This window comes from Aureobasidium pullulans, assembly GCF_000721785.1.
Source record: "Aureobasidium pullulans EXF-150 unplaced genomic scaffold scaffold_15, whole genome shotgun sequence".
Classification (NCBI taxonomy): Eukaryota; Fungi; Ascomycota; class Dothideomycetes; order Dothideales; family Saccotheciaceae; genus Aureobasidium; species Aureobasidium pullulans.
In genome coordinates, this window is record NW_021941035.1 from 532,414 (window position 1) to 557,670 (window position 25,257).

The 25,257-nt window shown below is 50.3% G+C and overlaps 13 protein-coding genes across 13 annotated transcripts; 8 read left to right on the plus strand and 5 right to left on the minus strand.

Annotated features, from left to right (window-relative positions):
- Positions 1 to 184: 184 nt before the first annotated feature.
- Positions 185 to 1,772, plus strand: M438DRAFT_278367 (MFS general substrate transporter; the record flags this gene model as incomplete). Its single annotated transcript, XM_029900998.1, has 2 exons — positions 185 to 864; positions 923 to 1,772. The coding sequence occupies 2 exons, from the start codon at positions 185 to 187 to the stop codon at positions 1,770 to 1,772; spliced, it is 1,530 nt and encodes a 509-aa protein (XP_029758520.1).
- A 241-nt stretch (positions 1,773 to 2,013) lies between these two features.
- M438DRAFT_63714 (uncharacterized protein) lies at positions 2,014 to 3,780 on the plus strand. The gene is made up of 3 exons (XM_029910215.1): positions 2,014 to 2,807; positions 2,869 to 3,071; positions 3,124 to 3,780. Exons 1-3 carry the CDS (start codon positions 2,255 to 2,257, stop codon positions 3,751 to 3,753), a joined length of 1,386 nt encoding a protein of 461 aa, XP_029758521.1. The 5' UTR covers positions 2,014 to 2,254; the 3' UTR covers positions 3,754 to 3,780.
- Positions 3,781 to 5,415: 1,635 nt separating this feature from the next.
- On the plus strand, positions 5,416 to 6,204 carry M438DRAFT_337366 (RraA-like protein; the record flags this gene model as incomplete). Its single annotated transcript, XM_029903988.1, has 3 exons — positions 5,416 to 5,475; positions 5,525 to 5,866; positions 5,920 to 6,204. The coding sequence occupies 3 exons, from the start codon at positions 5,416 to 5,418 to the stop codon at positions 6,202 to 6,204; spliced, it is 687 nt and encodes a 228-aa protein (XP_029758522.1).
- Positions 6,205 to 6,831: 627 nt separating this feature from the next.
- On the plus strand, positions 6,832 to 8,353 carry M438DRAFT_337367 (uncharacterized protein; the record flags this gene model as incomplete). The annotated part of the gene is made up of 4 exons (XM_029903989.1): positions 6,832 to 7,055; positions 7,391 to 7,787; positions 7,846 to 7,941; positions 7,991 to 8,353. The coding sequence occupies 4 exons, from the start codon at positions 6,832 to 6,834 to the stop codon at positions 8,351 to 8,353; spliced, it is 1,080 nt and encodes a 359-aa protein (XP_029758523.1).
- Positions 8,354 to 8,607: 254 nt separating this feature from the next.
- Positions 8,608 to 10,079, plus strand: M438DRAFT_323286 (Aldo/keto reductase). Its single transcript, XM_029902999.1, has 3 exons — positions 8,608 to 8,813; positions 8,865 to 9,032; positions 9,086 to 10,079. Exons 1-3 carry the CDS (start codon positions 8,689 to 8,691, stop codon positions 9,945 to 9,947), a joined length of 1,155 nt encoding a protein of 384 aa, XP_029758524.1. The 5' UTR covers positions 8,608 to 8,688; the 3' UTR covers positions 9,948 to 10,079.
- A 49-nt stretch (positions 10,080 to 10,128) lies between these two features.
- Positions 10,129 to 11,236, minus strand: M438DRAFT_357367 (putative quinone oxidoreductase; the record flags this gene model as incomplete). The annotated part of the gene is made up of 2 exons (XM_029907162.1): positions 10,129 to 10,918; positions 10,971 to 11,236. The coding sequence occupies 2 exons, from the start codon at positions 11,234 to 11,236 to the stop codon at positions 10,129 to 10,131; spliced, it is 1,056 nt and encodes a 351-aa protein (XP_029758525.1).
- A 342-nt stretch (positions 11,237 to 11,578) lies between these two features.
- M438DRAFT_367324 (uncharacterized protein) lies at positions 11,579 to 13,451 on the plus strand. The gene has a single exon (XM_029907946.1). It carries the CDS (start codon positions 11,640 to 11,642, stop codon positions 13,200 to 13,202), a length of 1,563 nt encoding a protein of 520 aa, XP_029758526.1. The 5' UTR covers positions 11,579 to 11,639; the 3' UTR covers positions 13,203 to 13,451.
- Positions 13,452 to 13,497: 46 nt separating this feature from the next.
- On the plus strand, positions 13,498 to 14,869 carry M438DRAFT_407498 (short chain dehydrogenase; the record flags this gene model as incomplete). Its single annotated transcript, XM_029909898.1, has 2 exons — positions 13,498 to 13,591; positions 13,646 to 14,869. 2 exons carry the CDS (start codon positions 13,498 to 13,500, stop codon positions 14,500 to 14,502), a joined length of 951 nt encoding a protein of 316 aa, XP_029758527.1. The 3' UTR covers positions 14,503 to 14,869.
- On the minus strand, positions 14,572 to 16,025 carry M438DRAFT_63887 (uncharacterized protein). The gene has a single exon (XM_029910217.1). It carries the CDS (start codon positions 15,953 to 15,955, stop codon positions 14,642 to 14,644), a length of 1,314 nt encoding a protein of 437 aa, XP_029758528.1. The 5' UTR covers positions 15,956 to 16,025; the 3' UTR covers positions 14,572 to 14,641.
- Positions 16,026 to 16,187: 162 nt separating this feature from the next.
- Positions 16,188 to 18,935, minus strand: M438DRAFT_301338 (homoaconitase mitochondrial precursor). Its single transcript, XM_029902093.1, has 2 exons — positions 18,816 to 18,935; positions 16,188 to 18,761 (listed from the first exon to the last, which is right to left on the minus strand). The coding sequence occupies exons 1-2, from the start codon at positions 18,861 to 18,863 to the stop codon at positions 16,317 to 16,319; spliced, it is 2,493 nt and encodes an 830-aa protein (XP_029758529.1). The 5' UTR covers positions 18,864 to 18,935; the 3' UTR covers positions 16,188 to 16,316.
- A 283-nt stretch (positions 18,936 to 19,218) lies between these two features.
- Positions 19,219 to 20,560, plus strand: M438DRAFT_323298 (phosphoserine aminotransferase; the record flags this gene model as incomplete). Its single annotated transcript, XM_029903000.1, has 1 exon — positions 19,219 to 20,560. The coding sequence occupies one exon, from the start codon at positions 19,219 to 19,221 to the stop codon at positions 20,503 to 20,505; it is 1,287 nt and encodes a 428-aa protein (XP_029758530.1). The 3' UTR covers positions 20,506 to 20,560.
- A 300-nt stretch (positions 20,561 to 20,860) lies between these two features.
- M438DRAFT_347586 (uncharacterized protein) lies at positions 20,861 to 21,430 on the minus strand. Its single transcript, XM_029905938.1, has one exon. It carries the CDS (start codon positions 21,337 to 21,339, stop codon positions 21,001 to 21,003), a length of 339 nt encoding a protein of 112 aa, XP_029758531.1. The 5' UTR covers positions 21,340 to 21,430; the 3' UTR covers positions 20,861 to 21,000.
- A 1,028-nt stretch (positions 21,431 to 22,458) lies between these two features.
- M438DRAFT_277970 (glycoside hydrolase) lies at positions 22,459 to 24,997 on the minus strand (the record flags this gene model as incomplete). The annotated part of the gene is made up of 3 exons (XM_029900965.1): positions 22,459 to 24,182; positions 24,231 to 24,716; positions 24,772 to 24,997. The coding sequence occupies 3 exons, from the start codon at positions 24,995 to 24,997 to the stop codon at positions 22,459 to 22,461; spliced, it is 2,436 nt and encodes an 811-aa protein (XP_029758532.1).
- Positions 24,998 to 25,257: the final 260 nt, after the last annotated feature.

Below are 25,257 nucleotides of genomic sequence, written 5' to 3' on the forward strand. Positions count from 1 at the left end.
CCCTCACTCTCCCTTGTTTGTCAACTCGAGGATTGAGTTATACGCGGAAACCGCTCATCCGTGATGGTATATGCACAAGCCATCGATATGGTAGGTCCTATATAGCAGAGGAGGGTCACGCTGCGACACCAGTGTGCATCTTTCTATCTTCTGCCTTTACTTTTCACTCCTTTTCACATTCAAGATGGTCGAACAGAAAGACCCAAATGTGTACGCCGGCTCGAAGTCATCTTCAGACCTTGAAAGGACAACAACAGGACATCTTGACACGGACATCGAGAAGCAACACGGGAACTCCTTGCAATCAACCAACACGACCGACCCGAATGTCGTCGACTGGGATGGACCCGAGGACCCTCGAAATCCGATGAACTGGACTGGCAAAGCCAAAATTATCAACTGCAGTACTATCATCTTTCTCACTCTACTGACACCACTTGCATCGTCCATGTTCGCCCCTGGTGTTCCTGATGTCCTGCGAGAATTCCATGAGACCTCAGTCACACTTGCTGCCTTCGTCGTGTCGGTCTACCTACTGGGATTCGCTGTTGGTCCGCTGCTCATATCTCCTCTGAGTGAGATCTACGGTCGTCGTCCTGTCTACATGGTCTGCAATGTAGGCTTCATCGTTTTCACCGTCGCCTGTGCAGTTGCATCTTCCATGTCCCAGCTCATCGTCTTCCGGTTCCTGGCTGGTTGCTTCGGTGTTGCTCCTGTCACTCTCGGAGGAGCGTCTATTGCAGATATGGTTGCACAGGAAAAGAGAGGCGCCGCGATGAGTTTTTATGCCGTCGGTCCCTTGCTCGGGCCCGTTATCGGACCCGTAGCTGGTGCCTACCTGGCGACTGCTGAGGGCTGGCGATGGTATGTGCAATACGAGTTTAGGTCATGACTTACATACCATTGACACTTTCCGTCACAGGGTCTTCTGGTTGATTACAATTGCTTACGGAGTTGCGACTATCATACACGCAATCGTTTGCAAAGAGACTTACGCACCCGCCCTACTACGAAGCAAGACCAAGAGATTACAGAAAGAAACGGACAATGCCGATCTTCGCTCGAAGCTAGATGATGGGCTCTCCGACCGTGAGCGAATGTCTCGCGCTTTGGTGCGACCATTCAAGATGCTATGCTTCTCGCCCATCGTCTTCCTGTCCAGCTTCTACGTCGCTGTTGTGTACGGGATCTTATACCTGCTGTTCACAACCTTCACCTTCGTCTTTGAGGAACACTACCACTTCTCCAGCTCCAATGTGGGACTCAGCTATATTGCCAGCGGTATTGGCATGTTTGTCGGTCTCGTATTGACTGGCGCCAGTTCGGATCGCATTCTCAAGCTCCTCTCCGCACGCAACAATGGCGAGATGAAGCCCGAGTTTCGTCTGCCTCCTCTCATTTTCCTTGGTATCACCATGCCTATCGGTCTTTTCATTTATGGATGGACAGCACAGAACCATGTGCAATGGAGTGTTCCCATGCTTGGCACGCTCTTTTTTGGCATTGGTGTAATCTCATGCTTGATTTGCATACAGACATATTTGATCGATGCATTCACCATGCACGCAGCCTCTGCCATGGCTGCCAATACTCTGCTTCGTTCGATTCTCGGAGGGTTGCTGCCACTTGCCGGTCTCGATATGTACGATGCACTGGGTCTCGGATGGGGTAACAGCCTGCTCGGTTTCGTTGCTCTTGCACTTCTACCCATTCCTGTCGTGTTCTACTGGTATGGAGAGCGTATCAGAAACAGATTCCCTGTCAAGCTATGATGTGGGTACTGCATGGTTATACAACAGGAGCGGAGGTCATAGTCACGAATCACGATAACAGAATTGAAGACTGTTACTGGCACAATGTTCGATCTACCTCGTGTCTGCTACCAAGACTCGCTATATAGATCATCTCGCGTTTAGGCAGCCAGTATGATACACGAGATCGACTGTAGACTAGTCGCTGTCGAAAAAGTTAAATCCTCTTTTTGACACATTGCCAAGTCGAATTCGTTCCCTCTCGTGGGGTAATAGCTTGGACAAGACACCTTCATGGAAGCAATAGGGGCAGTAGGGGACACTCGGCATGTGGCTGTGTATCATAGTCACGAGCAGTGGTTCAAATAGGCGACATTCTGGCCCCGATTTCGGAATATACGAAACAAACATAAAGGCCACTATTTCCAGACAGATGTAACAAGTACACCGTCTGAACCTTTTAAAAACTAGCATTCCATTCCTGTCTGATCACAACTGATCCTATGACCATGTCAGACTCCGAGGACGACTACCCGGTTTATCGAGTCCCACCATTGGATCCAAGCATCTACAGTCCAATCTACCCGGACAATGCAGACCCTAAGCTGGTGGAGATCGCACGCTCAGTAGAAGATCTCTTCAGATTATGGATAGGCATGCGGTGGCTGCCCGAGGACCAGGTCCACTTTGCTCCTCACACTTCCAAACCGATCAACATCAAAGAAGCAGCACGATTGGGCATCTCCAAGCAGGTAGTCGACCTCTATCAGCTTCTACCATACGTACAAGAGGACGTCAAAACCAGATTTGGCCACTGGGATGGAGGAGCATACTATCTGTTCGGAGGCGTATTTCTCGATCTGCGAGGTGGTGATGTTAATTGGCTAGACAGCTGTGTGCTTCCCGCTTCTGATTTACCTTTTATCACTTGTTACTTGGGTGAAGGGGAGCGACCAGGCTGGGACGATGGCAATGGTGGTTATATCAAACCACACTATGCTGTCTTGAGTAAATGCGGCAACCACAATACCATCATTGTTGTCGACACAAAAACCTGTAAGTTTCAGATGCCTTCATGCGACTGGGAAGTTTTTGAGCTGCTGACTAACGACCAAAGACCAGCTTTGGGCAGTTGATCAAGATGGTGAGGTACAAGATCCTGCATTTCGATGCAAATGGGATGACTTTCGAGGTTCAGCATGGTGGGATCTGAGTCAATACCCCAATCGGCCTGCTGTCAAATTCTTCCAGGACATGAAGAGCAGACATGAGACTCTGAGGTACATTCCAGGCGGAATAGATAACCCCAATGACTGGGAGGTAAGCAGTTTATGCCATGTGTCGTCCTTGCGCAAAGACTAAAGCTTCCCAGTTCTATGAGTATAACAGCTTGTACAGAAGATGCGGGTGGCCGTACGCTTTCGACGTCTCTAAATTCGAGGATGAAAACGCCACTATATCGCATTGCATGGGACAATGCGAAGATTTGGACGAAGACTGGGAGAAGAAAGAGCCGTTCAGAAATGTGATTCGGCTTGAGAAAGAGCTCGAAAGGATCAATCGACTAAACGGAGATATCGAGTTGGCACAACAAGCTTTCAAGAGTCTCGATATTGAAGCGGCACCAGGGTCGGACAACAATCTCGCAGGAAAACTGATCGCTCTCAAACGGCAAAAGACACCCGTTTGGTTCAAGTCTTTCCAAGAGACCGCACGTCAGCATGCCGCAGAAGCCAAAGCCAAACTTGAAGCCGCACCACTGAACGAAGGCGAACAAGAGGAAAAAGCCGAGGACGAATTCGAGGACGATGAAGACGATTCCGATTACTATTCGGATGAAGAGTCTCCAGTTTATACAGATGATGTGTCTGACTTCCAGAGACAGTACGATGCTATTCTTGATGCTTTGAAGGACGACAGCTACGAAGCTCGGGTGGTTCGACTTCTCGAGGCAGCTCGATCGGAAATCGCAAAGCGTCAGGAATCGGAGGAGGAAACATAAGGGAGAAGACATGAGTGTCAACAGTGATGATATAATTGTGTTGCCTTGTAGCTCTATACAGGCCTTTGTACCAACCGCAAATTCTTGTTCGAATGGTTCTGCATTACAAGACTGTAGCTTGAGCCCATGAAACTTACAGGCGATATTGTTGAATGGGACGCCAACATTCCATGACTTTCGGTGGTGTATGGGGTCGTACTAGGTGTCAGATCAACCCCAAAACTCGCAACACACCAGTAGAGAAAGCATTTGAGATTTCGATGGATCCAAACCGAGCATGTGACTGCGAGAAGTGACTCAGTGAGAGTTGATGACAGCAAAATAAAAGTCTTGGCGTTGTTCTCGCGCCGCCGCGACTCATCATAACAAACCAATCCCTTCTCTTCCTCCCCTCTCTCTCTCATCATTCTTTCGACATATCTTCTCCTCAAAATTACCAACATCATCGCCAACCTGGGCCGTCTGCTTTTTATCCGCTTCTAGAACTGTTGTCCCAGTTCGTCCCCAACCTCGTTTGGCGTTGCCCGTCTTCTTTCTCGTTCCAGTCCCGTTGTCGACGATCTTCTTTATTTGCGTTTCATCCTCCGCGTCTTGCCCAGGTCACGTCTGTTACACCTTGTCATCTTCTTCATCGTTTGCGCCTTGATGGCGCCCTACCCCATCTTTCTTTCCTAATTCGCCCATGGCTTGCCGCTTCACGCCCTCTGTGTACAGGTGGTCATGGCGCCGCGCACCCTTCATCCTTCGTTACCCTCATTCTCACGGAGTGTTGTATTCCCGGACGGCGGCAGTGCTTCTGGCCTGTTCGACCTGGGTCGATTGTTCATAATCCTCTGCTCGTACAGACGCATGTCAAACCTTGACTTTCAGACCAGTCGCAAACCTGGATCCGACGCCTTTTGCGGTTCACCGCCTGCGGAGAGTTAGATCCGGGTAGTGGCAACCAGATTGTCGCAACTCGTGTGCGGAGCTACAAGGCTTGCCTTATGTTAACCGGGAGTCGACCACGCGAAGGCTTCCCGGGGGTCCTCTGCACATTGGAAGCGGCAGCACAGTGGGGAGAGAAGACAGAACGCAACGTGAACCCACGGTGGGAAAGCTGTAATGGCTGTTCTCGAATGGGGAAACACCCGCGCAATGCCATGGTAGTTTTGTCAAACAGTTCTCCTCGTCCTTTATGGGTGAGGATCACATGTCGACCGGGTGCTTTCAATGCTTGCATTGTTGGAATCCGAATGTGAGCCGGTCAAGAGTTCGTGACTTCTCTTCCGGTGGACGTCGACGCATTCTTTGGAACCTTTCAGTCAATTCCTTCTGGGAGTCGACTAACAATTTTTTCATCGTCGCGCTGGCTTCTCAGCTGGGCGCCGAAGAAGCCATCACATGTCAAAGCTTCGCATCAAGCGATCCAAGATCTGCTACATCTTCCAGGTGTTGGACTGTTTTCTCTGTATGTTGTTGTGGAATCATTGATCATTGATATATTCAGGAAGGTTCATGAGCGAGGATTGTCGTCGGAAAGTGAAGGAGCCTTCTGTGCGGAGAAGTCACGACGGCCGGACCGACTCCCGACGACCCAACCTTCTGCTTGTCTCCCATTCATCATCGTTGTATATCTGTTTCTCGCTATCAAAACGAGCCTTTAGTACGGCCGTGGGAACAATGTCTACTTCAGTCCCCGCTCATGTATTCAACGCGCTGAAGCGCTTCACCTCCTGTGATGTGTGTCGGCTATCCATCATCCAAATCTCACTCGGCTAAACACGATCAGGTCGGCGATGCTCTGGTCAAGCTGAATGTCAAATACGGCGGCTACCTACACGGTATCAAGATGTTTTCGCCCCTGCAGCAAGCCGGAGACAAGAAAATCTTTGGTCCTGCCTATACTGTCCAGATGGTAGATGCAAATGACACAACCTCTCCCAAGCCATCGCAACACTTCGTCGATGGCGTAACAAAAGATTCGGTCGTCTTCATCTCACAGCCGAGAAACCTGTACTCGGCATGCTGGGGTGGCTTGATGTCTACTAGAGCTAAACATCTGGGCGCGCAGGGTGTGGTGATCGATGGAAATTTCAGAGATCTGAATGAGCACAGAGAGATGGACTTCCCAGTCAGTTTTGCTAACAAAGCTATAAGCCTGAGTCACAATACTGACCAACGCAGGTGTTTGCTCAAGGAACCTCCGCGCTTGGTTCCAATACTTTCACCAGAGCTTCCGCTCTCAATGTCCCCGTTCAATTCACGTCTCCTACCCAGCATCGGCCACTAACCATCAATCCTGGTGATTTGATTCTCGCCGACTTGGACGGAGTGGTAGTCCTGCCTATTGAGCATGCCGAGAAGTGCTTGAAGATCTGTGAGGAACGATTTGAGATTGATGAGAAGACCATGGCTGCGTTGAGAGCTGGAGAACCCATGGGACCAACTCTTGCTCGTTTGAGAAAGTAACGGGGACAGGGTGACACCTTATATGTGCCAAGCCATTATAGATGAATTCTGACCAAGACTTGATTTAGCGCCATAGGGCTGGATGAAGCTTTCGGGATAGGTGCGACGTCTCGACACCGTGGTGATACCTTCCAGAGCCCGGAAACGAGATTCGAAGCCATAATTTTTGGTCATAGCCACGCTCACATATATTAGGCCCACTGTAAACAAGTCAGGCCCCCAGATCTTCTACACGTGAACCTCGGTAGAGAATTCTTCATACTACAATACAGAGCTCCACCAGGTTGGTGACGCGTGATCCTGGATGCTGATCTTGGTACCAGAACCAGCGCTGCCTTGAGAACAACGCATGATGCCATTCCAACTTCAAGAGATTTCATACATGCCGGATCGTCATATCTACTTCGGAGACACGCTGCCTACCTACTCCCACAATTTTCTCAGATCGAGACACCGTGCTTGGACCAAGCAAGCGGCGATGATGCGGAACAACATCTAGTATGCGCACAGTGCACGCCCTAACCTAGGCTTGATATAATGACCCTTTGCACCCTTGGGTGTTGCCGAGAGTAAGGATGGTTCTTTCTTGAATCAACCCTCGTTGTCCGGTTTTCTTCATCCCCCATCATGGCGAACGCGACGACATCTGGAGACCTACAACTTGCGGCGGCCGCTGCAGGATTTTCCCTCGGATTCGGATGGCTGACTGTGGTTCGCGCCTACAAGCAGACGAGGGCGAATAGGGCTCCTGCCCGGAGTACCTACATTTACATGCTCTGGGGGGAGATCCTGTCAAACCTCGTCCTCGGCATTTTGACCTGGTTGTATCTGAAGGACGTTGTGAAGACCACGTAAGTTGGACGTATGGAGATAAGCATGAGAGTCTTGCGCCTGCTGTATTGGACCTGGAGCGGAATAGACTTCAGCCGGCAGGATGTGCTTCGACACAAAGCGCGAACGTTATCTGGCATGCAACACTATACATGCTTGCTCGACATAAAAGCATAATGGCAGATCATCTATGTATCAGAAGTCAGTCGCCGAAGAAAGCTCCGATCTACAGCAAATGCCCACGTGCAATTTTCCAGCCAGGCCTACAGCTGTCGCAACACTTGAATCGATGGAGGCAGACTCTCATGTTTTGTCCGGACAAAGGCTATGGAAGTGTTACTGACTGATTATCCAGGCCGGTCCTCCTCTTCTTCATCCTGGTCTTTTACGCGCTGGAGGTTCAGCTCCTTATGCAAATTATCATCAACCGAATCGCCGTCATCGCCGAACGCAGACCTACCGCAACGAAACTCAAGATCGTAACTGCCGTATTAATATCATGTATCAACATCGCCGTATTCTGCATCTTCATTCCGAGCCATTTGATGCCTCCGGTCAACCAAACCTACGTCCACATCAACCGTTATTGGGACCGACTATCCAAAGTCTTGATCATGCTGGTCGATGCTTTCTTGAACTGGTACTTCGTCTACGTCGTCCGAGCTCGTCTGGTCAAATACCATGGTCTACGGAAATACAAGCCTCTTGTTGCATACTATACTCGCTTAGGCCTGGTATCGGTCGCTATGGATGTATGATCTCTCACATGAATGTTCAAGTATGGAGACAGCCTTGCTGACACCTGTCCAGGTTATGCTTATTGGACTCATGTCCTTGAGAAACCATACGCTTTTCGTCCAATTTCACCCGGTTGCATATATGGTTAAGCTGAATATCGAGATGAGTGTACGTACATCAGCCAAGCTTCTCAGAGGATTATACTGATTTCCTTTAGATGGCAGATATGATTGTCAAAGTCGCTCGCACATCGGAAAACGACGTCAGACCAAAATCGTCCTCTCAAACGCCATTCCCAGAACGATCGTATCATCAGCATACCCTACATGGTGACGACGGGATGAACATCGGTCCCAAGAACACTGCGGTCATTGGCCACTCGCAACTCGATCACATACAACGAGAAGACATCAAAGGCATCAATCGCCAGACCGAAGTCCAAGTCTATGTCGGAGATTCAGACAGCGACTTCCGAACCGACAGTATTGAGCAGGGCAAGGACCAGAACAAGAGCGATCGAAACTCGTACGAGTCACAGGTCCCTTTGAAAGATCTGAACCGGCCTACAAACGAGCAGTAATTCACATGGATCAGCTTCCAATAACAAGTTCCCATACCATATTTTCTTCTTGTACATATTACTACTCAGAAGCAAAGACCAAGTGGTCAACGATTATACACTTTTTCATTATGCTTCTGCTTGCTACCGAGAAGGTTCAGGAGTTGAACGTTTAACTCCGGTCGCTCCTGCTTGAAGCTTAACCCCGCCCCTTAAACTCCGGACTGCTTGCACACGTCATGGCATTTATCGACCAGTGAGGAAGGTACAAATAAGATATGTTTCCCACATTGAGAGCATAGCCGATTCCAATTCTTTATCTACTCATACTACAGAGTAAAGATTCATCAAACACCATGTCTTTCTTCGATCCTGCTCCTAAGCCTAAGAGCCTGCTTGGCTACCATAGAGTGCTTGCACCTACCGCAGGCATCAAATGCTCACCACTATGCCTTGGAGCAATGAACTTTGGCACTGGATGGTAAGATGCCCAGGATATAATATCCAGGACGTTTTGACTTACTCTCTGCAGGAAGGACTTCATGGGCGAGTGCGACAAGGACACCAGTTTCGCTGTACTCGACGCCTTCTTCGATCTAGGCGGTAACTTCATCGACACTGCCAATGCCTATCAATGCGAGGAGTCTGAGGAATGGCTTGGAGAGTGGATGGAAAAGAAGAAGAACCGCGACCAGATGGTGTATGTGTCTTTATCATCCAAATGAGCTGGTCAGATACTAATCAACATCATAGTATCGCGACCAAGTATACCACTGGATACAGAGGTCACGCTCGTGATGCCGAGCCTTTGCAGTCAAACTTCGTAGGCAATTCCTTCAAGTCCATGCACATCTCCGTAAACCGCTCTTTGAAGAAGCTTCGCTCGGACTACATCGATTTACTCTACGTACATTGGTGGGATTTCTCTACCAGTGTGGAGGAAGTCATGCATGGACTCAATGCCTTGATCACCGCTGGGAAGGTGCTCTACCTCGGAGTTTCTGATACTCCTGCCTGGGTCGTGGTCAAGGCCAATGACTACGCTCGCGCTCACGGCCTGCGTCCCTTTTCGGTCTATCAGGGCAAGTGGAACGCCTCTTACAGAGACATGGAGAGAGAAATCATCCCCATGTGTCAGGACCAAGGTATGGCACTTGCACCCTGGGGTCCTCTTGGCCAGGGCAAGTTCAAGACCAAGGAGGCCCGCAGCAAGGAGCACGAAGGCTCTGCTCGTGCATCTCAATCCAATGAGCAGGAGATCGCTGTATCAGAGGCCCTTGAGAAGGTCGCGGACAAGCACAACGCGACCATGCACGGAGTTGCTCTTGCATACGTCATGCACAAGACTCCGAACGTCTTCCCTATTGTCGGACAGCGCAAGGTCGAACATCTCAAGGCCAACATTGACGCATTGAGCATTAGACTTACGCAAGAGGACATCAAAGAGATTGAGGGAGCGGCACCCTTCGATCCAGGATTCCCGCACACTTTCTTGTTCGCCGACAAGTGGGACGTCACGAACAACACTGCAGCGGACGTCAAGCTCACAGGACTAGCGGCCAGAATTGACGCTCCCCCTACTCAAAAGCCAGTACAGCCTCGTACTGAAGTCTAAGTTTAGATAATCTTTTATGAAGCACTTTGGACATTTATGCCGGCAATGTTGTCTCAATTCGGTCCTATGAACTACCTAGGAAAGCAAAAAACGGACGTAACTTCGTCGTACTATATGTAATGTCCATGACTGAACCTGCTTCTCAGCCCTTTCATCCCACTTGCTTATCATGACCAAGCGATCACAACTCAACAACCAGCTTCGTTGCACTGACACCAGCCTTGCACATCTTCAAAGCCTCGTCGATATACTCAAGCCCCTTTCCAACCATTGTAGGAGGAGGCAGACACTTGAGCTTTCCACTCTGCAGAGCACCAGTCACGAAATCTCTGTAAACGGGGGCTGTGATGTCGCTATAGGCAAAAATCATGCCGACATGGATGTTTGAAGGCAGGTTTTCTGTGGGTGGAGGGTGAGTGCCTGCGAGATGGCCACCACCGAGAGCTTTGAGAATTTCGAGATCGCGTTCGAAGGTCTCTGGGATTGAGATGGCGTCGAAAATGCCCACGAAGTCTGCATTAAGGTTCTTGACAGCGGCTACGATTTTCTCGACCAGCGAGGCGTCCTTGTGATCGAAGACTTGAGCTGCACCGCATTGTTTGGCCAGATCGAAGTTGTGGCTACCTGAGATGGCGATGACCGTGATGCCAGCTGCTGTGGCCAGCTGGGTTACCATAGCGCCAGTGGAAGCAGAAGCACCGTAGACAACCAGAGTCTTCTTGATGGAGGATATATGGCCTTCCAGACTTGGAAGAGGAAGGCCGAGAGCTGGAGTGAATACACCAGGCATGCATGGACCAGGCTCCTTGACAGACAAAGCGCAAACAGCCGACTCCACGGCGAAAGGCACAACAACTGCATCGGTGAAGGAGATATGGTTCGGGAGGATGGACGCCTTGTCGGCCGAGACGATGGTGTACAAAGCAAAAGCACCATCTGAGGGTCTTCCGTTGGGGAATGGAGTACTGTGCCTAACGAAACTGATCAATATATGCTTGGGTAAAGATACATGGCACTGCTTACCCAATGACACGGTCTCCCTTCTGGAAGCGGTCGACGCCAGACCCGACTTCAAAAACTTCTCCAGCAACATCACAGCCGAGGATAGTGGGCCATTGTTGGACAAAGATGCCATGGTCTTGCATGTGCCAGTCAACGGGATTGATCGCAATGGCAGCATTCATTACAACGATCTCTCCGGGTCCGGCTGTAGGTAGAGGAGCGTCTCGGACTTCCAAGGGAGAGTCGGCCTTGTTCAACCACGCGGCTTGGTTTTGAGGAGTAGACATGGCTTGATATTCGGAAGATTTGCGGGAATAGCTGTTGTGATGAACGAGATATCACCTGCTCTTGCTGGAAATGACTTGCCCTTTATACGAGGCTCCATTGCGATATGTTGGCTATTCAGTGCAGTTTCAAATAACTTGGATATTGATAATCAACATCTGTGATGACAAAAAGGAGAGAAAGTGGAAGGAACGCGATATGAGAAACAAAGGATTGGTATAGACTCGCGATTGGCTGGGGTGGGAACGGGATATCGCGTTCTCACGCGCCCCGCATTCCGGCGCTTGAATAACACTGGTCGTTGGAATCACATATATTGTTCCGCTCTTACCTTTCTATGATTCTCTTCTTTGTGCATGCCAAACGAAGAGGTGTGGAAAATTGACGATCCGTCAGCTGCCGATCATGCCTACCACCAAAGCTGGGCATCGAGACCTCCTCGAGTACAATTCGAAACACAACGTGTTGATCTGTCGCGAATGTCAATATGCAATCCAAAAGAACGCACTGGAGAGCCATTTGCTGCGACACAAAATCTATCGCAGCGAGAGGCAACGCCTTATAGCCTCAGTCTCTCAACTTACCATACTCGAACCAGACGATGTGCTCTCGCCGACTGCCGACTCACCGCCTGTCGAAGGCATCTCAATCCTTGCCGGCTACCGATGCACATTACCTGATTGTCAACATCTCACTGTTAGTGAGAAGCGTATGAAACGACATTGGAGCGAGACCCATGGCTCTGACAAGACCATACCCAAATTGTCTACCTTCGCGGTCGCGGTTTCGTTACAGATCTTTTTTCGTGGTACCAAAGTCAAATACTTTGAAGTCACTCCATTGACATCTCCATCTGCCGAAAGCCATGAAGACGGCACCGATAAAGATGTTTCAATGAGTGACCATGACGGCAGTCAGGATGGAGATGAGGCAACTGGTCTTCACCTAGCCGAGATTACTACACCACCAACACCCGTCTCTGTTCCAATGTTCGAATCGAGAATGCCCGACGGACTCGGATCAGATATGGAGATACTGAGATACTTCCATCACTTCACCACCGCCACTTGTCTCACTCTGCCAAGCATGGAAGACATGGATGTCGTAGACACATATTGGCAGGTCGATGTTGTCGCTCAGGCCCTGAGTCATCGATGGTTGATGTATGGTGTCCTAGCTCTTGCGGCTTCTCACTTGTCTTGCCTCACGGACGACGCCGCCGCGAAGCAGACCCATCGCCGGATAGCCGCACATTTTTTGTATGATTTCTATCCTGGACTGGAGAAAGAGTCAGGATTGGGCAAAGCCAGCGCTTCCGAGGCAGGCAATACCCTGCTAGAAATGGGTGAGCAGGTGAGGTGCTTATTGGCCTGTGCCAAACAGGCATTACCTGGTCCTTGCCCGTGGGCAACTGAACCGTTGGCGATTTCTTCAGAGTTTCAGTCGCTGATATCATCCATCCGGAACTGCGTTGTGAGAAGTACAAACGACTCTTTGATGTCTCCAGCATCAGACTGTGACGAGAAACGAACACCACAAAATAGCGGTATGCCTACTGCAATGGCAAATGCTCTTCGCACGCTTCCATTTCGTCTTGCGGGATGTGCCAATCGACCGGATGACCCTCAAGATGTTGTTGCTTCCATGACAGCCATCGCTAACCTGTTCGAGTCTTGCGAATTGAGCTTTGGTCAAGATGATATGAAGGTGTCGTGGCAGAGCATGGCAGGTTGGTTGCTCAAGATATCTCAGCATTTCGAACAGATGACCGTGCGCTCCGATCCTGTTGCCTTAGTAGTCGTGGCCTACTGGACAATCTTGCTAGTCACACGAGCCCAACAACTTGGCTGTTGGTTTCTGACAGGCGTTGCAGAAGCGATACTGCGGCAGATCTCAGGACAGCTCTCAGCAAACAATCAGCCAGCTCTGGCTCTGATTGAAGATTTGATTCGTGAAAAGCACACTTGAAGTACCGATGGTTCAAATCAAGCGGATCAACACCTGTAACTCCACATTGTCCAAGTTGGTGCGAGGTTCTCGGTGGAGTGTTTGGTCAACAACGACTCGGCTGTTGAGTCAACATTTGATGACTGCCCTAGGAAAAGAAGGGAGTTTGGTGAGTTGCTCGCAACCCCGCATGCGTCATGCCTCGGTCCGGGACAGTCAACAACAGCACATGCCATCCGATCTCGACTCTAATAAGTTGATGTAAGAAGCAGTATCGCAAAGTGTCCATCGAACATAAGAATATTTCTCGAACACAATGGCCAATACAAAACCTGTAGCAGTAGTGGTTGGTGCTTCTCGTGGTATGGGCAGACAGATTGCGATCGGTCTCTCACAAGAAGGATACACAGGTGAGTAAGCATTGCAACTGTTTCTGTCTCAGGAAGCATATTAACAGGAACAAGTTGTCGTTGCTGCAAAGACAACCTCGGATCCCGAGAAGTTGGCTTCGTTTCCACCAGATCCAAAATCATCCCAGAGCACAATCAACACTGTTGCGAAGGAGATCACTTTGCTTGGAGGAATAGCTATTCCTGTACCAGTAGACACACGCTCGCCTGAGTCAGTCAACAAGCTGTTCGCAACAGTGTCATCTGAGCTTGGTCGTCTAGATGTTCTCGTCTACAACTCTGGAGCCATCTGGTGGTCCTCGGTAGCAAAGACACCAATGAAACGTTTCAAGCTGATGCAGGAAGTCAACATTGAAGGCTTGTACGCCAGTATCGAAGCATCACTTCCACTGTTCGAAAAGGGTGGCTGGAAGGGTCGGGTCATTGTTGTCTGCCCGCCAATATACAGTCGATTTTTCCGAGGCAAAACTGCATACGCTGTGGGTAAGGTAGGAATGAGTGTGCTGGTCAAGGGACTGTCCATGGATTGGATTCGAGAAGAAAAGCCAGATATGGCGATCACCGGTATCTGGCCGGCTGTAGCAATCGAGAGCGCTGCGACTGGAGAAGCCGTTGCGGCAGACATGGACAAGAGAAACGACCTCAGAAAAGCAACAGTCTTTTCCGATGCTATCTTAGGCATGCTCAACTCGAAACCGGCTGAGGTAACTGGACTACTTGCTACCGATGAAGACTTTCTCAGGGACTACAAAGGCGTGACCGATTTCAGCAAGTACAGTCTGGTGCCTGGATCCAGTCCGAGGAGGATAATGCCGATCAAATTTCCAGATCTGACGGTTGAGGAGCAGGATGACGAGGGCGTGCGAACAGACAGCACGGTCTTGCGCGCAAAGCGTCAGGCTAAGCTCTGAAACTCGAGCCAACCGTGCTGTGTAATGTAGCCTTGTCATCAAGCATGCTTCTTGCCATTGAATAGATCGCCCGTACATGACTGTTTATTGTGCCTGCCGAACGCGACAACATCCAGACGCAAGAATTTATAAAGCAGCATTACAGGTCCATAAAGGTGATGTTTCGACCACCTGCCATGAGCGCTTCGAAGAGGGGGCCTAGATCGTACTGCCTAGACTGTCCCTGAGCATGTGTTCCTTCATCCCCCTCGTCATCGTCATCTTCATCCTCATCATCTTCATCTTCGTTTTCATCCTCCCATTCGTCCTCCCCCGGAAACACAGCACCCAATTGAGTCAAGAGCGAACGAATCTTGTTTTTGCCCGTGAATTCGATCCTGGATTGACTGGTATCATCAAAAGCCGGAGATTCCAAAGTTGTCCTGGCACCATATATGCTTTCGAGATGACAGTACTCAAGTTCCCGTGCGAAAGTGTTGAGAGAGTGGAGAAGACAATGGATATGAGATGGCGTTGCATTATCAAAGGTCCGTCCTTGGAACAACTCGGATGTCGAGATGGATAACGAGCGTAAAGGACGATTCTCTTGTTGCGTACGCTCGAGAATCTGTCGCAAGTCATGAGGGTCGAAACCGCATTCGAAGATTTCGATCTTTTCGGGAGAGAGTAGATTTATCCAGTTTATCAGTTCGTTCCAGTGATATGTGTCCATACCGGTCATTTTCAGGCTGCTTTCGAGATAGTTGAAGGAAAGTTCTCCAATTGTCGGGTAACTGGCAATCAGTTCTGGGGCGATGGCTGAACTAAGATCTCCGCCTTCGTTTCGTTTCAGCATGTTGTGGAGGTTTACGAATATCTCATCATAGGCGATCCAAGGAAACTCTGGATGAGTATCATTGACGAACGTGCGAGGGTCGTGAAGCGATTCGTAACTTATATCCCAGTCTCTAGGCCTCGCTTGTACCAGGATGCTACTGATATCCAACTTGGACACTGCAGCCACGACCAGAATCCTGTCCATGAACTCCGTGACATGTCTCGTGAAGATCTTCTCGCTCATCTCGATATTTCCGAAAGGATCGAATGCAATGCTGAGCTTGTGATTGATGGAGACAAAATTCGTGAAGATCTCGTGAAGCGCGGGTGGTGTTTTAAGAAGGTTTATGTTGTTGCCTTTGTAGATGAAATTGATCATCTTGACGGCGGCCGCATAAACGGGACTTGTGGATATAGCCTTCAAGATCAGCATGTCACCTTCATCCTCGGGATCGACAAATTTTTCGTCAAAGTAACGCAGAAAGCGTCTGTGAGAAGCGCGTTCTAGGATCTTGCAGGTGCCTCGTATGCTCGCAAGGGTTTCGCTCGGATAGAGCTGGTCCTCATCCTCGTAATCGGCCCATTCCACGATCGTCTCCAGAAGTTCTTGTGGTAGCTTAAGCAAGTTGACAGTCATGGCTTCTATAACATGAACAGACTAGTTTCTTGAACGGTATGTATTCTGGACAAGAATTGCCTGATCGACGCGAGTGGGAGGACGCGTCGTTATTGCAGGAAGGCGGTGTGTGGCAGAATCGACGCGTTCTCTTACATCACCATCTCCGCTGGACTAGGCAGGAAGTAGGAGGTAGAACCAGCGATCTATTATGAGGCTACTTTCACAAGAGACACGATCAGCCGAAAGAAGATTGGGATGGTTTGTAATTCAACAATCATGTAAACGTTCTCATATATCTGGCAAACCTAGAAACGCCATATGACCCATCTTATACACCCTTTACATCACTCGATACAACTCGGCCATTTGTAGCATTACTCTAGATCTTGGAAGAAGCAGCCAGTTCCTTACCAACCCACTTCTCAAGGCCACCTCTGGCAATGATGTCCTGTACGTTGGGCGGCAACTCTCCGACCTTTTGGCTCCAGCTCTTGCCGTTGGGTCCCTCTTGGACAATGACTTGGCTACGTCTAACGTCCCAAGTGAAGGTCCAGCCCGTCCTCCTTGTAAGCTTCTTTTCTTGGCTAGGGACAGAGGTGGGTGCCGGCGGTGGTGTATCGAGGGATTGTGCGTTGTTGCTGGGCTCGGTGATAGGCTTGACACCCTCAACAGCCTGGGGTGTGTCGAATGTCTCGCGAAGACGTTGAATAAGTCTGGGGACTTCAACACCCATCAAAGCGTTGTTGATAGAGTTTCTGGAGAAGATGTTTCCGAAACTGCCGGCGACGACCATGGGGATCTTCTTGGCGAGGATTGCAGTAGCGGCCTGCTCGCGGGAAGAGCCACAGCCAAAGTTGAAGCCTGCAACGAGGATATCGCCTTGTTTTGCGATGGAAGCGAACTCGGTGTCGTAGTTCTCCATGACGACGGTGGCCATGCGGTCGGGCGACGATGAGAAGGCATCGTCGTATGTGTATTTTCCGGGATAGATACCATCCGTATTGATGTTGTCGCCGTTGCACCAGACGATCTCACCAGTGACCTTTTCGGGGAAGCCGGGGAGAATGTCGGTGAGCTTCTCGTCAGCGGAAGGAGCGGCGTCATCGGTTGCACCGAGAGCCTTTTCGCCAGACTCGACGGCTTCTTCGGCTTGACGGACAAGCATGTCTAGAGCGTCTTCGATGCTGATCATGCGTTGCTCTTCAGGGATACCATCGCCTTCACCACGGATGACACCGTTCCAGCCTTCGGGCTTCTGGTATGTGCCGGGACCAGCGATCTTACCTTGAAGAGCAGAGGCAGCGACGACTTCGGGACTGGCGAGGTAGGCCTTTGCGTCTGTGCTACCCATACGACCCTTGAAGTTACGGTTGGAGGCACTGATACCGACCTCACCTGGCTCAAGAAGACCCGTACCAAGACCGATACAAGGGCCACATCCAGAGGGCAGAGCCTGTGCACCAGCATCGAGGAGAGTCTGCCAGTCACCCTGCTCCTCGGCAGCACGCTGTTCGGGCAGGGAGGCGGCAGCAATGTAGAAGTTGACGTGGGAAGGAATCTTGGGAATGACACCGTTGTTGGCCTCGGCAGCATCCTTGAAGACCTTGGCAGCAGCAGCAATATCAGAACGACGACTGTTAGTGCAAGAGACGAGGTAGGCCTTGTTGACCTTGATGTCTTGTGCGTTGAGCTCGTTCAAGGGAGTGGCAACCTTGACACTGTTGGGGCCGGAGACGTAAGGGCAAAGAGACTCCAGGTCGAGGAAGAGCTCTTTTGCGTACTTGGCGTTCTTGTCAGCAGTCAGGGGCTTCTCGAACAGCTCATCGAGTCTTTGGTGGTTGAAGCGGGTGGAAGTCTTGGAGGAAGTCAGGGCAGCGTCCTCGTAAAGAGAAGCCTCGGTAGCCTTTGCACGCAACCATCCCTGGAGAACACCATCGATGGGGAAGAGACCAGAAAGAGCACCCCACTCGGTAGTCATGTTGGCAATGGCAAGACGGTCATCGACAGGGAGAGAGTGCATGGTATCGGCAGAACCAGTGAACTCAATGGCGTGGTTCAGGACCTCATCATTGTTGAAGAGACCAGCCAGAGCGACAATGACATCCTTACCAGTAACACCAGGAGGGAGCATACCCTTGAGAGTGACCTTGGCAATTGGGGGGATCTGCCACCAAGTACGACCGGTGGCCCAGATAGAGGCAGCATCAGTGCGGACGACGGGAGTTCCAAGACAGCCGATACCACCGTACATGTTGGTGTGCGAGTCGGAAGCAACGCAGAGAGTGCCAGGCCAGGCGTAGCCCTCCTCGACCATGATCTGATGACCGATACCACGGCCAGCAGGGTAGAAGTCAACACCCTGATCCTTTGCGAAGTTCTCAATCTGGCGGTACTTTTGTAGGTTCTTTTCCGTCTTGTTCTGGACATCGTGATCGAGGGTCATGACAATCTGCTTGGGGTCGTGGATCTTGGTGGCTCCAATGGACATGAACTTTGTTGCGACGGGCCATGAGTTATCGTGGGTCATGCATTGTTGAGGAGAGAGGGTGACATAGTCGCCAGACTGGACGAACTTGTCTTCGGCGAGACCCAGACTGTAGCGCTGAACAATCTTCTCGGTCAAGGTTTGGGGAACAGCGACAGGTTCTTGAGCATTGAGGTAGTCGGAGATACCGGGCTGTTCGAGCAGCGAGGGGAAGACATCGGGGGAGGAGGCATTTCGTAGGGGTGTCGAAGTTGTGTAAAGACGGGGACGGAGGATTTTCTGGGAAGCAGCGACGGTGGCTCTAAGAGCAGGACGACGAGTGCTCAGTCTGGCAGTGGCCTGCTATACCATTAGTCACTCTTATAAACGCGTGCATGCTCGGATTTCACCTACCAGACGCAACCTCGCGCCAGAAGCCGCATTCAAGCGGAGAATAGGCATTCTCAAAGGGAAACGATCAAAACACAAGGGGTATCTCTGAAACAACAAGTCAAGCAACACAAACCAATCCTCACTCCAATCGATTGACAGGTGCAAGAGGCAACTACGACCGGGGACAATTTTTGGGGATGCAGACCAATCACCACCCAGTCATAGGTACAGGTTTTATGCCATCTCCGACATCGCTATGCACAACTTGTGTCATGGAACAAGCGTTGCGGCGAGCTGATGTCTCCCCCGAAATTCGTCATTCCATTACATTTTATTGCCCGGTGACTCAATTGCTTGTTTGATCATATTCGTTTCTCTCTTGTTCTCCAACCATCTATACACCTTCATATACCAACCTACGACAATGCCCTCCCGTGAAGCCACCGCCTATTTCGGCGCTGGCCCCGCCCCTCTGCCCACAGCTGTTCTGGAAAAGGCATCCCAAGTCCTCCTCAACTACAACGACTCTGGAATTGGAATCACGGAAATCTCGCATCGCTCGGGCGATGCTGAAAAGATCCTCGAAAGCACCAAGTCTGCATTGGCACAACTCCTCGACATTCCTGCTCAAGAAGGCCCCGATGGCTACCAGATCATTTTCCTGCAGGGTGGTGGTTCTGGCGAATTCAGTGCTTCCGTTTACCACATGACCGCCCTCTGGGTTGAGAAGAGAAGACAACAAATCGTGAAAGAGCTTGGTACAGAAGACGAGACCAAGGTGTTTGATGCTCTGAGAAAGGCCGTGGATGACGAGTTCAAGCTCGACTACCTGGTCACTGGAAGTTGGTCATTGAAGGCCAGTCAAGAGGCCGCCAGACTCATTGGCGCAAGCCATGTCAACGTTGCTGTCGACAGTCGCAAGGAGAACAACGGCAAATTCGGCACCATTCCCAAGGAGTCAGAATGGTCTTTGACCCCCAACCCCGCCCACAGCGGTATGCTCTACTACTGCGACAACGAGACTGTCGATGGTGTCGAGTTCCCTGCCTTCCCCGATGTCGACTCCTCCAAGTACCAGGTCATCGCCGACATGTCCTCCAACTTCCTCAGCCGCAAGGTTGATGTCAAGAGATATTCCGCCATCTTCGGTGGTGCACAGAAGAACGTCGGCACCACAGGAATCACCATCGCCATCATCAAGAACTCTCTCCTCACTCAACTCGCCAAGCCCGATCTGCTGCGCAAGTTGAACCTTCCTGTTGGCCCCGTCGTCCTGGATTGGCCCACAATCGCAAAGAACAACTCCCTCTACAACACCCTTCCCATCTTCGACGTCTGGATCGCTGGCCAAGTAATGCAGTCCCTGATCACCAAGGCTTCCACAGATGGCCCCAAGATCGCCACTCAACAAGCAGAGTCAGAAAAGAAGGCTTCATTGCTTTACGGCATCCTTGACAAATACCCCGTCTTCCACGTCGTGCCCGACAAGTCCGTTCGCAGCAAGATGAACATCTGCTTCCGCATCGGTAGCGAGCAAGACAGAGATGACAAGGAGAAGAAGTTCCTCGCTGGTGCAAACGAGAGACTACTCCTCGGATGCAAGGGTCACCGTAGCGTTGGTGGTTGCAGAATCAGCAACTACAACGCCGTCAGCGTGGAGAAGGTCGAGAAGCTCGCACAGTGGCTCGAAGAGTTCGCTCAGCAGCAATAGAAGAATTCGTTCTGATCAAGATACTTGGAAAAGTTTTACGTTTATAGAGGAAATGACATTTTTAATACCAATTAGCATGCGTTTGGCCCTCATATACCTGGTACTGCGCTTTTAGCATGTATCAGAATGCACAAGGGAATTCTGAGGAAGCGCTTTGTTCGTAGAGAGCTTTCAAGATGTGGCAGTCTTTGTGCACAGAGCTGCATCTTCTGATAACTTCTTGATCTTGACGAGGCCAGGAGGACGTGTTCGCATACAAAGCGGAAAGCAAAAATGGAAACATATTGGTTTTCAAGTTGGAAAAGAATTATCAGATTGATTGAGTGTAAGTGAAAACAAACACAAGGAATAGCAACGACGTAAAAAAAAAGAGCAAAAGCAAACTTACTAAAGCAGGAGAGGAGAACTCACCAGAAGCAGCACGTAACAAACCAACGATCAAGATTAGCGAACCAGGAGATGGCGAACATACCTCAGTTTACTCTCCACCCCTTCTCAACGACGCGATCTTCTCGAAGACCCGCTGCCAGAAGACCCCCTCTCACCAACCCTACCACCAGGATAAACAGCAGGCCGAAACTCCACATACTGACCACCCCGACTCGCACTCCTCCCAGAAGAAGCAGAAGAAACAGAACCAGAAACACTACCCCAACCACCAGAAGTAGCAGCACTAGCGTTACTGCCATGTCTAGAGCCAGAAGAAGCATATTGAGACGAAATAGGTAAAGGTCTTCTACGGTCTTCGGAGAAGGACGCGACAGGGTCTTGGGAACTGGGGGGTTGAGTTAGCATATTCAGACCCATGCGAGCGGTGGTGTTTGATTGCATCATGTAGCCTCTGGGGCTACTGCTGCGTTGGACAGGAGCGGATTGATGTTGAGATGTGTATTGGGGTTGATGTTGGTAAGAGGCATGATAGGCAGAAGAGGCAGGGTGGTGGGAGGGTTGTCTAGAGGAAGAGGAGGAAGAGTAACTTGAAGTGGAAGGGCGGTGGTGGACAGCAACACGGCGTTGATAGCTGGGGGCCTCGTCTTCGTCGTCAGAGTCGGAATCAGAGTCGGAATCGGAGTCGGAGGAGTATTCTTCACTATCGCTGTAGTGGACTGGGCGAGAGTGAGGGATGCCGCCACGACGACCGACTGTTTGAGAGCCATACTGTTGTTGTTGAGGAGAAGCGCGAGCATAGTTTGCAGGGCTGGCGTACCTGGAGCTGTTGTTGGAGGATGACTGGTAGTAAGACATTGTTGTGTTGTTGTGTTTGTGTTTGAATCTGATGGAAGAAAATAGAATGCTAAGGGTCTATATATAGCTGTGAGAGTGTTATGGTAGAAAAAAAGTCGAAGGACAACACTGGACAATGCTTCTTTGTTGAACTTTCCTCACAACGATTGTATTTTGACAATGTAGTTCAAAGAATGAAAGAAATGGCATCGCAAAGACAACACCTTTCAAAGAGTCGCATTGTTTCTCGTGCATACCATTGTTCACAGTCCTTGTACGAAGCAGTCTTTGTAATGTGCTTCAGGCGCTGTCGATCGGTCAACCATCGGAAGCAACTTGGTTGGTGACAGAGTTGTTTCTAACCCATCGAGCAAATGACCAAGAAGCAACGTTCGACGTGAGGTGCGCAAAACGTGAACAAGCAAAAAAACCAGGACTTAACTTGGGAAACATCTTTTGACCAAATCTTCAACGCGACCAACCAGGGTGAGGTTCGAACACACCACCCTTGGATTCTATTTATGCTCAGATTTGGAGAGGTTTATCAGAAGTTGATGAGTGTTTACCCAATTGGGCTAGAGCTCCGATCTTCTTGCAGAGTGGTCAACTTGCCTCAGACTTATAGCCTTGGCCAGTCAAGTAGTGAAGGGCTCCCACATGACAACAAAGTTGTTGAAAACGTCGAATCTATTTCACACTCTTATCTACACTTGCTCGCTTTTATGTCATCTACAACTCATCGTGACCAGTGCTTCCTACAACAGGGACTTCAGGCATGGCGAGGATCTTCACAACCAAGCTAGTCCATCCAGTGAAGTGCTGTGTACGCTGTCCCTCTCCAGTCTCGGGGTTGTATTGCTCCCAAGCAAAGCCAGTAGATTCCCAAGACTTGTACACAGTATCCACAAGATTCTTTCTGAGGTCGGTGTAAAGCTTAGCAGCTTGCTTTTGGTGAGGACCAGATGCGGAAGCAGTATTGAGGAGTTCCTTGACGACGAGGTAGTTGATGGGCATCCAGACGGGTGAACGCCAGTAGTTCTCCTCAGTGCCGTACAACTCGTCTTGAGGGGACAAGGAGCGGATACCATGGGGTGACCAGAGGTGTTCAGGAGAGCCGATGAGGTCGAGGACCTCACCGAGATGGGGGTGGTCAGGTGCCATGAGTCCTGTGAAGAAGGGCGAGAGAGAAATGTAACCCTTGTGGCAGACGAGAGCATGCTCTTCGTATTCATCAATAGTAGCATCGCAATATGCCTTCTCGTCTGCATCCCAGTGCAGGTCGTCGAGATTGCGGATGATGGCAGTCTCGATCTTAGAGTAAGCAGCTACGTCATCTGATTCGGAAAGAGTGGTTGCGATGCGCTTCATGGCACGGGTCATCATGCCCATCCAAGACATGAGATCAACGTGAAGCTCACCAGGATGAGGAGGCTGAGGACGAGGGTAGTCATCAAGACCAGAAGTGAGCAAGTGAGTCTTGGTGCTTCCTCTCCAGCGGTAACCTTCCTTCTTGGAAAATGCGGGACGATCATAAGACTTGAGATCACCAGCTTGAGTTTTGCGGAACCATTCATAGTGCTTCTTCAGAAGAGGGAAGAGGTCACGGAGGTATTGAAGGGCTGCATCAGGGTTGGCAAGAACACCATTAGCATTCTCAGAACCAAGAACCTGTTGGCCCGATTTGGCAGCGGCAATCTTGTCAAGGAAAGAGTGAATGACGAAGAAAAGAGTAGGGGGGTTGGCGTAGTGGGGGTACTGAGTCTGGAACTCTTGAGGCACCTTGCTGCGAGCCTCGGGTCCAAGAATCTGCTCACGGCCAATCCAGCCATCATCATCCATCAGGTTGAACCAACTCTTGATAATTTGCAGAGTGAGATCAACGTCCCAGTCAATGATGGGAAGCAGATGGAAACCTTCGTCCCAGAGGAAACCACGAGGGAAGAAAGGTCTGGAAGGAGTACCGGTGAAGAGTTCATGTGGACCCTCAAGCTTTTGTTGGTTTCTTGCTCTTGCTTCTGCAGTCTCCTGCCAGAATCCTTCATTCTCCTCCTCGTACTCAGCGGCGTACGAGCGGTCAACGACTGCATCTCCATGGAAGTATCCGATGCCACCGATCAAGTTTGAGAAAAGCGACTTGGCCAGGCCGGTGTATTTCTTGTCGTTGAAAGGCTTTTGCGGCTTGAAAGACTCGATGAAGCGCTCGGAGAAGGACTTGATGGTGGTTTCAATCTTCTCTGACACGTCTGCCGACTTGATGGGCTCGGAACCGGAACCAGACGAGAAGATAACATCAAACTCGAATGCTCCTTCGAAGACCTTTTGCACGAAGTGCATGTTGCCAGCGCCTGGGAGGTTGGGAATGGTGAAGGCCTGCATCGGAGGAGGCATCTTCTCGGCCGTGTAGTCTTCAATGTACTTGTCGAGAGATGTCTTCATGGCGGAGAACATGACGGCTGTTTCAATGTTAGCATCAGAACACGCTCACAACATGATCAACATACGCTTGGCCTGCCACAGAGCGGCCTCGGGGATCTGCACACTGTGCACCAGAGTCCTGTCGATGGGCTTGTCCTGGAACGAAGGGTGGATATGGCTGGGTCTGTTGCCTTTACGGTCAACAACCGTGACGGTGAAAGTGCCCAGTTCAGGAGTCTCTCCAGCAATCACGACATCTCCGTCAAAGCCGACTTCAGAGTTCTCGCCCTCCTCAGCGTTGTCGACTACCAGACTGCCCAGTCCTTCGACACCAATGTTGAAAACCATAGTTGTCTTGAGATCCTCGGAAGCGTCTTCTCTTGGTACACCCCTGATTCTTGCGCCCCATGATCCTCCATTGGAGCCGTGCTCGGGGAACTTGACAAAGTCGGTTGTGACATCGATCTGGTTGCCGGCATCGTGGATGGTTTGCGATCCACCAGTTCTCGGGTCGTATGCGTCCCAGCCGTAGCCGGCCATGCCTTCATGTTGCTCGCATGTGTATCGGAAGTCTAGAAGCTTTAATCAGCCATTGTCATCGACACCCTCACGGGACATATTGCGCACTGTTCTGAACAGAAGCAAAGTCTTCCACCTTGGCCCAGAGCAAACCAGTAAGCACACTCTTAGGTAGCCTCGGTCTCACGCCAAAGTACAAATTCGGACGGTAAGGGCCCCAAAGAAGCGAATCATTGGAAGCCTTTGTGAATGGCGATGCAACATCTTGAGCGACTGCCGTTTCAGGCAGAAGCTGCAACAATGCCACAGCCGCTGATAGTAACCAAGGAGCCATGTTTGCGACCTCGGATTGACTTGTCAAAGTCTCGGTCAAAGGATCCTCGAAAGCAACACGTTTCCCAGCGTCCCTGATCGTCATGTCTTGACGCGCCTGCCCATTTTTGCGGGGCGAGCTTCGCCTGCTTTTCTCCGTTGTTAACGCCGGAGTGACCTTTCGCCAATCTTCAACTTCTATCACCACACACGGATTCATCTCGATCAATCATTTCAAGTCGAGCTCATACATACAAGTGTATTATGTTTACGCGTTATAAC

Bases quoted from the DNA above. Each gene is read 5' to 3' on its own strand.
- M438DRAFT_63714 (XM_029910215.1), top strand. From the start codon at position 2,255: ATGACCATGTCAGACTCCGAGGACGACTACCCGGTTTATCGAGTCCCA. The intron at 2,808-2,868 runs GTAAGTTTCAGA...TAACGACCAAAG, and splicing joins TGTTGTCGACACAAAAACCT to ACCAGCTTTGGGCAGTTGAT. The intron at 3,072-3,123 runs GTAAGCAGTTTA...AAAGCTTCCCAG, and splicing joins ATAACCCCAATGACTGGGAG to TTCTATGAGTATAACAGCTT.
- M438DRAFT_367324 (XM_029907946.1), top strand. From the start codon at position 11,640: ATGCCTACCACCAAAGCTGGGCATCGAGACCTCCTCGAGTACAATTCG.
- M438DRAFT_301338 (XM_029902093.1), bottom strand. From the start codon at position 18,863: ATGCCTATTCTCCGCTTGAATGCGGCTTCTGGCGCGAGGTTGCGTCTG. The intron at 18,762-18,815 runs GTAGGTGAAATC...ATGGTATAGCAG, and splicing joins CTGGCGCGAGGTTGCGTCTG to GCCACTGCCAGACTGAGCAC.
- M438DRAFT_63887 (XM_029910217.1), bottom strand. From the start codon at position 15,955: ATGACTGTCAACTTGCTTAAGCTACCACAAGAACTTCTGGAGACGATC.
- M438DRAFT_323286 (XM_029902999.1), top strand. From the start codon at position 8,689: ATGTCTTTCTTCGATCCTGCTCCTAAGCCTAAGAGCCTGCTTGGCTAC. The intron at 8,814-8,864 runs GTAAGATGCCCA...TACTCTCTGCAG, and splicing joins ATGAACTTTGGCACTGGATG to GAAGGACTTCATGGGCGAGT. The intron at 9,033-9,085 runs GTATGTGTCTTT...TCAACATCATAG, and splicing joins AAGAACCGCGACCAGATGGT to TATCGCGACCAAGTATACCA.
- M438DRAFT_347586 (XM_029905938.1), bottom strand. From the start codon at position 21,339: ATGATGCAATCAAACACCACCGCTCGCATGGGTCTGAATATGCTAACT.